Here is a 13,551-nt window from a genome sequence, read left to right as displayed (position 1 = left end):
ACATTCTAATATCCAAGCCATGAAATGACATTAGAAGAGGAATTAGTGAGAAGAGCTACTGTATTTGCTAATTAATTTTGAAAGGCGCGAGGTTAGTGTCCCTTCTCTCTTTGCCTTCTATCGTTTTTCTCGCCGCCACTCTTTCGACTCAATTATACCCGTCTCGCGTATCCGAGTGGTTGAGGGTTGTATGTTTTTCTCTCTCACACCACACACACACACACTCCACTTGCACGTGCTAACACAGACACACCCGTGCACACATCTGCGCTTCCGCCTCTCCTCGCGTCTCTTTCTCCCTCACTCTCTTTGCCGCTAATCTCCCTGTGAATGGCTCGCTCGTCTGAATGCTTTCCCCCCTCTAAACCTCTCCTCAGCCCCAGCATGTGACTGTGGTTTAAGAGAAATCCTTGATGTGGCGCCGGCAAGAAACAGAGATATGTGGATTTCCCCAAGTCTACAAGTCTGTGTCAGGTCAGGGAGGCAGTCAATGAGAAGGATACAGTTTGAAATCATCAGCATATTTTAGGATTTGAAGACCTCATTCAGAGCCTGCTGAGCCTCTGCTTATGGCTGACTCTGGCTGTCAGTAATACTTGGCACAGACAAACTCTTTTGAGGCTTCAAGAACATTTTTTACGATGATTTCCTTCATCTATGTTTCACAAGTTGAAATGAACATCTTACAGTGTAATACATTTATTGTATTCTGGTTTATTATGCGCTGTGCCACTTAGAGAAGGATTATGTTCAGAAAAACCACATCTTGCCTCATAGTTTCATGTACATTGCTTGAGCTATTAAGGCTTAAATCCCAGGTTTTTGCATTCCAAGAAAACTGAGAAAGCTTTGTGTGAGTTTATGGCATGCAGTGTTTATGTAGACAGTGAGTGTATGTAACTAATTATGCCTAGGAAGCAGGCACCTATTTAGAAGTGTCTCTTGCACAGCATAAGAATGCTCCCAGAAAAATTAGGAAGTTTTAGTGTCAAAAGCCAAAACTTTTACCATTTCTTTGTCCTTGTTTAAAGATATTGTTTAGAAAGACTCAAGTCAAAAGCATTTTGCCAACAAAGGCTCATGGGTATGCTTGTTTTGTCATATAGCGTGTCCCGCCTCTGGTGGTGACAGACCTGTTTGAGGACATCAAGGATGGTGTGATGCTGCTGGCCCTGCTGGAAGTCCTCTCTGGACAAAAACTGGTGAGTCTCGTGGTCAGCTCTACAGCATGTGATTTGGCCACAGACTTCAAACACTTCATATCCTCTGATCTTTCTGGATTAAAGTTTAACTTGATCTGATTTAACAAGGGTCCGACTGGGCAAATAACAGAGAGATTCGGCCGTTTGTAATGGTTTATATAACTATATAACAATCAGTGCTGATATAAATGGTTTTTGACAAATTTCAAAAGAGCTACAGACCTAATGCAGTGCATGTGAAATGAGACACAGTTATATGGAAATGCTCATTGATCGGCTTTTATTGGGATGTTTGAATGGAATAGAAAAGCCCCGATTAACAAGGACAGATCATAGTTCACGTACACAACAAAGACAAAGACATACACACACATCTTGAGGATTTTACTCTGCCAATATTGCCTTAGGTCTAAGCCGTCTTTGTCCTATTGATCCGGTTGTTTATAGCCAAAGACGGCTCTGATTGGACATCACTGTCTTTCTCAATTTATTCCTGATTTTCTCATTTATTCTTTTTAACAGTATCTGTGTTTGCCGATAGCATCTGCACTATACTAATTCCCATACTTGTGCTGTAGCAAAATACCTTACCCTGTTTTTAATTGTATCATTTTACTTTATCCTCACTATCTGTTTCTTTCTCTATTTCTCCATTTCTTTCTTTCCATCTCCATTGTTCACCTTATTCCTTCCAGGCATGTGAGCAGGGCAAGAAGCTAAAGAGGATCCACTGGGTCGCCAACATCGGTACAGCTCTCAACTTCCTTGAGGGTAGGAAGGTAAGAGTTCAGCGCCTTCTTTTAATGTTTTTTTTTCCTTCTCAGTTTTACCCCTCCTGCTGCTCTCCCTGCTCAGCTGCTGCCTCGTGGGTACAAACATTGAATCTTGACCTTATGTGACCTGTTTCCCCTTCGTCCCCGCCTCTCACTCGCTCCACCTTCCCACACCGCCTCCCCCAAAACCAATATGCTCTTTTTCCCATCCCTGCAAAGACTTGGAGTACACAAATGAAAAATAAAATCAGAAATTCAAGCACAGGCCTTAATATATTTTTCCTGACTTTGTTCACGTTTTGATTGTTCAGATTCATTTCATTTGTTTGGCTGCCTATTGATGATCAAAAGATCAATGAGAATGTAATTATTGGACTTTGACTTAACTAATTCTATCACTTCAACTGATCCGTGCTTGTCACACCACACCTTCTGCACTTCATGATATTAGTACTTTCCAGTTTTCTTGCTCCCATCTCTTCATTTAAAAAACCAACATGTTTTGCAATTTCTTTTCCCAGCTCATTGACAGAATTACATATTACAAAATTTTAAATGTGGTTTTGGATTTAATCATCTAACTGCATCAACTGCCCCTCTGTGAGATTAGTAAATACGTTTCCAAAGCTTCACCCAGCTCGTCCTTGGATATACATAAATAAAGCCGCAAGTATGAGCTGGTGTCTGCAGGGACATTGATTTGTCTTCCTCATGTGTGACAGGGTTAAAACCATAAATCCTACACCAGTAATCTGCAGTCTGGAGATGAGACGTCAGTGGGCACTCTTGCTGTATATATGTGTGTGTGTGTGTGTGTGTGTGACTGCGTAAATCTATGTGTGTACAAAATTTAATGTAAATATGCTCTGTGTGTAAACCTGATGTATGTCTAGACTGTGTTCACATTTAGCTTCAGAGGTCCAATTGCTTTATGTCGCGTTTCTCTCTTGTGTCTGTGTCAAAAAAAACATGAATGTGCCGTGAACTGTTGAAACCCTGTAATATATATAATTTAACCAGGACTTTCAAACCCTTAGCTATAATGTCACTTAGGTCTCCAACTAACAATTATTTTCTTTATTAATCAATCCCTTGACTTTTTTTAAATCAGAAAATAGAGAAAAATTCCAATCAAAATTTTCTAGAGCCCAATATGACAGCTTCAGATTTCTTGCTTTATCTTTATCACAAAATCTAAACATATTCCCATTATAACAATACAAGACAAAGGAAAGTAGCAAATCCTCACTTTTGAGAGCCTCAAACCAGCAAACGGTTGGCGTTTTGGCTTCATCAATGACTTAAACAATCAATTATCAAAAACGTTAGTGACTAATTTAAATTATGTCAACTATACTGCTTATCTACCCATGGTCTGTACCAGTGCAAGTACTACTTTATGGTCACCTGTGTTCTTTTTGCCAGTGTGTGTTGTCGTTGCGCAAAACACTTCCATTAACCATCCCAGGTTCACACCCCTGTGTTGAGTTGCTGGGATAACCTGCTGTGTTTTCTAATATGAAACTGTGTATTGCATGTATTCTTATCAGCCACTATCCCGCACTTCTCCACGCTGCCCCCGCCAGACCTCAATCTCTTCCCCCATGCATGTTCTCTTATACAGAGTGCCGTGTATTACCATATGATGACCTGTTGTGCTGCAGCGCCTCAGTAATATAACCCTCTGTGTGATAATATAGAATGCTTCTTCATATCAGTATATACAGCCCTCTCTCTCTCTCCCTTTTCTTGCTCTTCTCTTTGCCACACTCTCCCCCTATATGACTCTCTGCCTGTCCATCTCTGCTGGATATAATCCCTGTTGCCTGTGTAGTCGTGATAGATCTCTGCTCTCAGCCAACCACTCAAGTTATCTCACCTCAGAGATGCTACAATATCTGCTATCTCTCAGTCAATGAGGCACCCTCCTTCAATCAGACACATCCAATATACCTCTAAATGCCTCTCTCTCTCTCTCTCTCTCTCTCTCTCTCTCTGTCTGTCTGTCTGTCTGTCTGTCTGTCTGTCTGTCTGTCTGTCTGTCTGTCTGTCTTCTTCTTCTTCTTCTTCTTCTTCTTCTTCTTCTTCTTCTTCTTCTTCTTCTTCTTCTTCTTCTTCTTCTTCTTCTTCTTCTTCTTCTTCTTCCTCCTTTTTTGTTTGCCCTCCAGTCTGCCTACAGAGGATCTCCGGTCAGTATTCATAACGTCATTACACTAGTTCGTTCAGGACATAGAATAGATATGGTCAGCATTATCTGCACCCAGTAGTTCTGAGGATTATGCTCATACTGTATTGTTCATTTTGTACAAACATATGGAGTTACCAGATCTAGGGGAATTATGTGTGCTTAATCCATATGTCTAAGATTATAGTTCAGTGTAAGCAGAGAAATTGGAATTGATTGAAATCTGGAATTAATAGGTCCTGTTATGAGAAACTGAAATATTGGATATCGTGTTTTGACACAGATCAAGCTAGTGAACATCAACTCCACAGACATTGTTGATGGACGGCCATCAATTGTATTGGGGTTGGTTTGGACCATCATCCTCTATTTTCAGGTAACATTACATTTACATTAAGTGCCATTAATCAGATTAGTAAATGCAATGTGGATAATTCAAGATGTTTAAATTTGAAAATCCAACAATGAGACAAAGCAAAGAGAAGAAAGTGGGTGCTAAGTTTTGTGTGAAAATTAATGATGTCATTAAATCACCACTAATAGCTCACAACTAATACTTCAAATTAACAACTACATGGCTGCCAATCCAATAAGAAACACGCAAAAGCCTGATCAGTTTAATGTTGGAAATTGGCATTGCTTTTTAGCTTCCTTAAGCAGGAAGCTAAAAATATGTCTTTTTTCTAGCTTGCAAAAAGCTAAGCAACTTGAACAATAGAGAAATGGGAAAATCAATCTTCCAAAAGCAAAGCAGTTGCTACCACAGGGACTTCAGACATGCACAGATCAACAACAACTTAATCACAATACTGAAGTCTCTTAGCAACATCAGCACATGGACATGCCTGCTGTTCCAGCAAACTTCAGGATAGTAGATAAAGAAAATATACAATGTACAAAATGTACTTATTCATTGTGTGACACATTGATGTATTTCATTTCACAGTGATGTTTATGGATTTGATGGATTGAGTTGTGAGCGACAGACTGTAGAGTAAAGAAACGAGATTAAGACTGTGCGTGCACAGCCGTACATTTCAGTTCTGCACAGGAAAATACAGTATTTCTGGGTGGTGCATAACATTAACGCTCAACAGTATATGGACCAATGTTTTCAAGTGCCCAAAACCTTCTTTTCAGATTGAGGAGCTGACCAGTAGCATACCAGCACTTCAGGCCTTGTCCAGCAGCACTTCTTCACTGGACAGCTCTACCAGCAGCACTGAGACCACCAGCCCACCTGTCAAAAGAAAATCTCTCCCACCTCTGCAGGGCGGAGCCAGAAAGGCCCTACTTAGATGGGTCCAGCACACAGCCACCAAGTATGAAGCCTCCTTTACTAGTTAATTGTCTTGCTCTTCAAAACTGAACATAAAAAATGCACTAAACCGTTAGAGAAATGTGAAAATCTGATGACATCTTCTCTTAAACCTAATATGCCTTTTTCGTCGGCTTTGAAGTTTGTAATGTATTCTTTCTAGACGTCTGGGTTTGGAGGTGAAGGACTTTGGCCCCAGTTGGCGCACAGGGTTAGCCTTCTTTGCTGTCATCCATGCCCTTCGGCCCAACCTAGTTGACATGGAGCATGTATGGAGGAGGCCCAACCGAGACAATCTGCAGGAAGCCTTCTTACTGGCTGAGACAGAGCTTGGTATTCCACAACTTCTTGACCCAGAAGGTAAATGACGTTTTCTGCCTTCTTTCTTTCTTGTCATTAAATTGGTGGAAACTCAACTGAATGGGTCTTGGTTTGAAATAACAACACATCAGCAAATTAATTCTACAGTCTTTTGAAAATAATCTGACTTTTTGTTTTACTCACTCAATTTATAATAATAGTAGCTTTTCATCACGTAGAGCTGTTTTTTGTTTGTTGAATACTGAAATACAATTGAAGCATTTATCATAGCATCAGATGTGCACCTCAGTGTCACTTCCAAACACCATCTGTGCCCCTTCACGCCTGTCCTTCACTATGAACCCTGACAAATCAAGCTTGACATCACTATAATTAAGGTCCATTAGGCCATGAGATTCAGCATGGTGGAACCTCCAAACTAAACTTGGACACCGATCTGTGGTGCTGAAGGTTGTTTTCATTTCAGGTTTCAGTTTCTAAACAGATATAAGTTAAATGGATTGTTTTTAATTCCAGTTATTCTCCTCTGTGAGACAAGAATTACCAGCTGACCTCATCTTGATATGACATCTAATTACATTCATTTGGTTCCCTTCTCAGACGTTGATGTTGACAAGCCAGATGAGAAATCCATTATGACATATGTAGCCCAGTTCCTGAAGCATCATCCTGAACGAAAGCAGAGCAACTCAGACAGACAGCAAGAAGAAGAGGTAACCAGCTGTCAAATGTATCTGAGTCTGGATACGCCATTCATTCCGTTTTCTCTTTCTGCATCCTGTGTGTTTGTCTTTCTCTTCAGATGTCACAGTTACTGTGTCCACTGTCAGCCGTGACATATCCTGTATATAGATGGCATTTTGTCTTCGTTTGATTAGTGTTGAAGTGAAGTGTGCACAGCTGGAGCTTTCTCAATACTGTTTGATGCTTGTTTTAACCTATATAAGTGAGAGGTGGGTTTGGCTTTCTTTGTGGCCAAGTAATGTAAAAGTCAGAGCAATTACAGCAAATTTCTTTATTCTGAAACGTGCTTAATGCTTTCTAAAATGTTCTGATGCCATAACCACCACCTGTTCCCTATTCAAAGTAGGTTAAAACAAACACATTTCACTTGTCATGTGACTCAGGTCTGGCAGTGTCTTGCCTATTTTGTGTCTCTCTTTGTTGCACATCTCTCTCTCTTTGTGTCTCTCCTTGTCTTTCTCTCTCTGGGGTTTTTGTGTGGTGACTGCTTTCCTGTGGTTGTTGTGCTGGCCTCTGTCCTACAGCAGGGTCTTGCCCCTCGCGATATAGAGGAAATGTTGGAGGTAGGTTATATAGTAACTTAAAGGTCCCAGGGGCAGGTTTTCCATCATTTCCCGCAGCTCAATGCAATTAGCACCCATGCACATTCATGGTTTCCATATAAATGCGATTAATGCTTATTTTTCTGGCTCTTCTATTGGATTACAGTATCACTGCCTACTGTACAGTGTATGGGTGAGATTAAACACTGGTTTTCCATGTCAAAATAGAGCCCATATGCTAATATTGGCTCTGTATCTGACCTGATGTGATGTTCCTGCCGCAGGGTTTCTGAGGCATGATAACAAAAGGAAGTCCAGTATAATAAGACGTGATATTACCATTTATTAACGTTACCACCTAGCGCTATGGCTCCTGGTTCCATTAGCATGACAATGAAAGCCTCTGGCATTGGCAGTGTGCATTGATACAGCGTATTTGATGGAAAGCTTGTGAATAGAGCTTGCCTGTTTTTAAGGTTAATGGTGTCAGGAGCTGTGATGTGCTGTAAAGCCGCGCTAACCACTTGCTTTCTGCGTTGGACTGTGTTTTGTTGTCTTACAGCGCTGATTAGGCTTTTGATGGTTGTTATGTTTCACACCTGCTTTGTTCTTTGTCAACACTTCTTGATAATATGCCAATGTTTGTCCTGAATATTCTCTTTCATTGAATGAAGGTCAATTGGCCATTGTGATTTCACATAAAAATGACAAAAGTGTTATTTTATAAAACAAATAGGCACTGGAACTGGTTGTACAATGATTTGCATAAATTGTGGCAAGAACAATATAACAGATAAAAGTCCCTTTGAAATTAGCTTAATCCATTTTAATGTCTTAAGCTGTCATAAAGAATAAAGTTTGAAATCCATACAGGATCGTGATAAGTGAAAATCTGAATAGACCACGAGTGAACAGCTCTCAAACTGAAAAGACTATCTCACAAGATTTTGAGCAGCATAGTATTGTCGTCATGGTTACTTAAAATCCAATGAAATGTTAGTAGGGGGTCTTAGACAAAGTACCCTGTTTAAGCTGAGTGTTTTTGGCAGCTGTGGTTTTTTGACGTTTTGTCCTACAGGGGAGACACAGAGGATTAGGAGAACACATGTTTAACAGTACATGTCCTCTCTGTCACCCTCTTCCTCCCTCCGTCCCCTCATCAATCCCTCCAACGTCTCTCGGGTCAATCATTTTTCTCTCCATCTTTCATTTTCCCCCCTTCTTTACATGCTTTTGTCCTGTTGTTAATTTCCCCTTTGCACTTTCTAATTTCCACGTCCATCTTTCCACCCGTTGTTCGCCCCCATGCCCCTCCACCATCCCGGCCTCCTAGAGAGAGCAGCGAAAGAGCCTGAGGGAGCTCAAAATGTGGCTCGACCAGCTGGAGAGAGACGCAATACAGGCCCAGGAGACTGAGGGCAATCTCACTCAACAGTACCAGGTTAGTGTGTGTGTGTGTGCGCGTCTGGGTGTGTGTGCAGTTTAAACTGGGCACAGACGCTCCTATTATTAGCTTAATCAGTGGCATTACACTGTGGGGATCAGACTGCAGCCGTCATATTTTCAGTCAATCTGGCTTATTCCACCAAGCCTAGGGATACTTTCCATATTCAGCAGCATGTGGGATATCCCCATTTTCTTTGCACATTACTCAGAAGAGTCTGAGAATCTGAAGACAGAGAGAGGAACAGAATTCAGGGGCGGTTAGCCACAGATTTTATGGGGGCTTGATTAGATACCAGTGGGAAGAGGGTGTAACCCATTAGAGAGCACTTGTTCTCATGTCTGTATACTGTGACTTGAACATTTTTGGACATACTTGCTGTGAAGAGCTGTGAAATCGGAGCACATTTCCCTTCTTTCTTTTCAGGCTTTCAAGAGTCTGCGTGTCCAGCTGGAGATGAGGAGGAAGCAGGTGGAGGGAGCTTTGCAGTCCACTCAGAAGGATGGGATACTGACTGTGGATCAGGCTCTGGTCAAACAGGCCTGGGAAAGAGTTTCTAATAGGGTGAGAGAAGCAGGAGGCACCTTGCAATGAGCTGGACAGTCACATTTTTCTCAGTTTGACCCCTCAACTGTGTTCTGCATTTCAGCTGCTGGACTGGCATCTGCAGCTGGACAGGTCTCTGCCAGCTCCTCTGGATGTCGTGGGGGCATGGCTGCATGAGGCTGAAGGAGCCCTACGACAAGAGATCACCATCCAGCAGGCACATGATGTGACGGCTAACACTGTCCACAGAGCTCTGGAGCAGCACAAGGTTAGCCTGGAGCCATAGACAGGAGAGGCACACTGCCAAAAAAACCAAAGGGCAGATATGGTGTGCAAATATAAATAATTGTAAAGGTGTTGGATAGATCAGTGGCAGACTAAGCCACATCAAAAAAATCCAGTATTGAGAGAAGTACACCACTAGCACGGAATATTTTAATTGTTCTAAAAAAAAATTCTGTTCAATCTTTACAAATACTTGTTTGCTTTTCTTTGTTCATGTGCTGTATGTGTTCATACTGTGCAGGATGTGTTGAAGAGCCTGGAGAGTCACCAGCAGGTCTTTCTGAGGATCCATAAAGACAGAAGTGTTGATGGAGTCCCTGTTCCCCCAGACCAGCTCCAAGACATGGCTGAGAGGTAGTGAACAAGCAAGTCTGAGTACCACAGGCAGTAATACAAAAACAGACAAGACAGCGACATGTTATTGTTCTGTATTTCTACCTCACATGGCATGATTTCACATTCTGGCAGAATGTGTGAGTCAAACTAATGGTCTTATATCCTTTGTCCAAATCTTTGTCTTTTTAGGATGAACTTTGTTTCTACATCTTCTAGTATGCATTTGGCTAGGATGGAATTCTTGGAGAACAAACACAACATGCAGGCCTTCCTCACTCTAGCCGAGTCCAAGCTCAGATCCTGGATCATAAAATATGGCCGACAAGAGTCCGTGGAACTGATGCTCCACGACTACGTTGTAAGTTTTTTTGCTCTATTGTTTCTTTTTGTTTGTTTTATGGTTATTATTGGATAGTCATAAGGTTATAAAAATATTCCCTCTACATTGTTTATGGGTACTAATTGTATTGCTGCATAACCATTGTGATGTTACTCTCATCATTGTCACATCACATGTGGTGGTATTATTTTCCTATTTGATTCTGTCTTCATCAGTCGTTTGTGGAGAAGCAGCATTTCTTTGAAAATTACGAGACATTATTCCAGTCCCTGAAACACTCTGCTGAGGCCTACGTCAACACTGACAGCTCAGGTGAGAAGTCAAAATGTTTACAAAAATGTACGATTTGATCCTCGATGAAGGTCTAAGTGATTTCATGTCATGATATTGCTATGTTGTGATATATATTTTTCTGAACAATGAATTGAAAAATTGAGCTTAAAGTTGTTACCTTGACCTTGGATGCAGCAAAGAGGAACAAAATGTGTGTAAAATAGCCAGTGGGAATGTTTTTGGCCAATATTTGACAAATTAAGGTACTCAGTAATTTACATGCCAAAATCCAATATTGCAGTGAAGCAGTCCTGTTCATTGATTTGCAATCATTGCCCACGTTAGTCTAACACAACCAGAAAATTAAAGGGATAGATGTCTTGGAGTAAATGGTATGGCAAAATCTCTTCGCGTTTATAAATGTATATTACATCACAGTTGTCATAATAGTCCAAAACTAATTGTATTCTTGTCCTTTACATGCTTGCTTTTATTTGAAATTGAGCAGCACTAGATATTTCAGTATTGTACACATATCTCAACTTTATGCTCCCCTGTCAACAACTCAATAACCAATCAGGTTTTCTCTTCCAGCTGCTCAGTCTGCCACTGTCTGGTTTTACAGCTTGGTAGAAGGGGAGAGTCTGCAGGCTACAGCTAAATGAGGTTCCTCCACTCCCAGCTCTCAGTGGGGAATACGACCCCATTTGCTAGTTAGGGGCTGCTCCACTTCTGCAGGTCTCTCGGCGCAAACTGAGCTAGCTTGTTGGTTTCATTAAGTTTCAGGGTTGTGCTGCTTTAGGGTATGCAGAGCAGAGAAGTGAGGTGTGGCAAGAAATCAGGACATTTGAGGTTTGATTGGTCGACCCCACAAATGAGGTGCCCCCCACTGTCACCATACCGGCATGAGTCTGGCTGGTATTTAGTACCCTCAGCTCTGATTGGCTGGATGAGAGATCATTTCGATCTTCTTAAAGCCCTATTTTAGGATTATAGCAAACTGAGGAAGGAGAGAAGGATACAGAGATATATGTGTGATTATCTTCTATTTAAACGTTTAGCACTATCTGATTAATGTGTACTTGAAACAGGATATTTGTATTCGATGGAGTCATTTATCACTCCCACACTGGCTGACAATAGTTTGTGGCACAGGATTTATGAGACCAGATTGTTTATACCAATGAAATGGAGCACAGAAGCACATACTACATCTCCCTGTAGTGAGAGTTTTTGAGGTCAGAGATTTGTAATTTGTAATGTTTGCATGTAGCTCCATCAGCCTGTATGTGCTCTTTGTCTCGTGTTTCTAGTAATGTGTGTACCACATTTCCCGTAGCGAGACTATGTATAACTTTTGCTGAACAGCCCTCACAACTGACAGGTATATAATATGATCTGTAAATGCTAAAATACTGTGCAAAAGTAACATCAGAAGAGTCCAAAGCTCATCAGACTGACTCAGTAACAATACACAGCAATATCTATCTTAAGTTTGCAAACATTAGCTATTAGCCACCCTGAGCAACTTGTCCTGACTGCAAAACCCTTGACTGAATAGGTCTCTTTTAAACTTCAGACAAAATCCATCATCATTCCAGCATTATTCTAATATTGATGATGTATGTTTATGATGTCTCCAATGTACACTGTATATGTATGTGCAGTGCACTGCTAGCAGTAAGCTGGTGCAATTGCTGTCATTGTTGATGTTGTTCAAGCTGATGTATCTCTCCTCCAGCGGATGAAGGCGAGACGGGAGTGCGCAGGTTTATGCGGGAGGTGGTGACTCAGTGGAGGAGTCTGTCCATGGAAGTGCGCAGTGTGAGGAGCATGCTGGAGGAGGTGCTGTCCAACTGGGAGAGGTACAGTGCCACTGTGGCCTCCTTACAGGCCTGGCTGGAGGATGCAGAGGAAGCCCTGAGCCAGCCAGAAAACATAAAACGGGTATGAGATTGACCCTGGACCCTACTGTATACTTAAAGGGTTTTTTTATGCACAGATTAAGCGTCCTCTCATACATGCATTTATTTGATGGACTCAGAGTAGTAGCAATCAAATGTACGTCAGCCAATTTCAAGCATTTGGTCTTCTAAGTGGAATCCTATTAGCAGTCTCCACTCAAGTATCAAATGATCTCCTTGACTTACAACAAGCCACTAAGGATATTCCAGTTGTCCCATTGCCATGGTTACCTCAGATTCATATCCCCACCAAGGATTAGACAGCTAATTACCCCAGTTTTTTTATTGTCCTCTCTTTGTGTCTTTCTTTCAATAGCTTTCTTTGTTTCTTTTTAGAGTAGCTTTCTTTGTTTCTGACACTCATTCTTTGTGTTGTTCTTTGTTTCTTTAAATTTCTTTGTGCCTATGTTTCTTTCTGTCTTTTAAACGAGTCTGTCTCTCTTGCAGGAGTTTTTCAGGAATCTCAGCCACTGGATGGATCAGCATGCAGCCATGAACGATGCAGGGAATTTTCTCATTGAGACCTGTGACGAGACTGTGTCGCTTGATCTCAAGCAGCAGCTACTCCTTTTGAATGGACGATGGAGAGACCTCTTCCTCAAAGTCAAACAAGTAACAAAAAAAAGCTGCAACTAAAAATACTAATATGTCTGAAAAAAAAACAGAATTTGATTAAATTGTATTTCCAGGTGAAATAAAATTAGTTTCAAGGAAGTTCAAGTTTTTGAATGTGTGGAACTATTTGACCCAGGCCTTGGTTGAGTCCTGTATATCTCTCAGTAAAATCAATCCTGAAGTTTGTATATTCTTTCCTTTGCTGCAGTATGCCCATGCAGATGAACTGGATAAGTGGAGGAAAGATCATCTAAAGGCTGTGTCGGCCCTTAAAGAGCTGCTGGACACAGCAGAGGCCAAGCTCAGTGCTCCTGTCCAGGTGTCTTTCCTCAACGTTAGAACCTTTCTGCAGGATGTGGAGGTGAGAAAGGCATTACAACAACCCTGATGTCTCAGTACTTACTGAATCACAAGCAGGATTTAAATTACTCAGTTCCAAGGTACATAATAGCACATTTTGATGTTTAGAAGGATTTTGGCATTGGGGCACATTAGAAAACAGCTAACTCCCCAGTGAGGAACACACTACAGAAAATAATTTCATTATGTGTCCCAGTTGTTTTATTTCCGAGTGAATTTCCCCCCTTAAAACTTAATAAAGAATTACTAAAAGCTTTATCGCTCTGTTGTTTAGAAGTCGGAGCTGCAGACCACCATGTCACA

The 13,551-nt window shown here is 41.3% G+C and overlaps 1 protein-coding gene across 1 annotated transcript in view; it reads left to right on the top strand.

Moving 5' to 3' along the window:
- Positions 1-1,145: 1,145 nt before the first annotated feature.
- The window catches only part of syne1a (spectrin repeat containing, nuclear envelope 1a), a 109,502-nt gene continuing 97,096 nt past the window's right edge, over positions 1,146-13,551 (top strand). Inside the window, exons 1-17 of the mRNA XM_041958052.1 lie at positions 1,146-1,202; positions 1,898-1,981; positions 4,144-4,164; positions 4,444-4,536; positions 5,301-5,482; positions 5,642-5,838; positions 6,400-6,512; positions 7,071-7,106; positions 8,419-8,526; positions 8,956-9,093; positions 9,179-9,343; positions 9,602-9,714; positions 9,886-10,054; positions 10,252-10,348; positions 12,060-12,256; positions 12,721-12,885; positions 13,097-13,249. Of these exons, the coding sequence (XP_041813986.1) occupies positions 1,161-1,202; positions 1,898-1,981; positions 4,144-4,164; positions 4,444-4,536; positions 5,301-5,482; positions 5,642-5,838; positions 6,400-6,512; positions 7,071-7,106; positions 8,419-8,526; positions 8,956-9,093; positions 9,179-9,343; positions 9,602-9,714; positions 9,886-10,054; positions 10,252-10,348; positions 12,060-12,256; positions 12,721-12,885; positions 13,097-13,249 (2,073 nt within the window). The 5' untranslated portion in view covers positions 1,146-1,160. The remainder of the gene's footprint in view (positions 1,203-1,897; positions 1,982-4,143; positions 4,165-4,443; positions 4,537-5,300; positions 5,483-5,641; positions 5,839-6,399; positions 6,513-7,070; positions 7,107-8,418; positions 8,527-8,955; positions 9,094-9,178; positions 9,344-9,601; positions 9,715-9,885; positions 10,055-10,251; positions 10,349-12,059; positions 12,257-12,720; positions 12,886-13,096; positions 13,250-13,551) is intronic.

The sequence above is a fragment of the Chelmon rostratus genome, chromosome 18 (assembly GCF_017976325.1).
Source record: "Chelmon rostratus isolate fCheRos1 chromosome 18, fCheRos1.pri, whole genome shotgun sequence".
NCBI classification, from domain to species: Eukaryota; Metazoa; Chordata; class Actinopteri; order Chaetodontiformes; family Chaetodontidae; genus Chelmon; species Chelmon rostratus.
The sequence above is the reverse complement of the archived record's forward strand: the minus strand, read 5'-3'. Positions and strand labels throughout refer to the sequence as shown.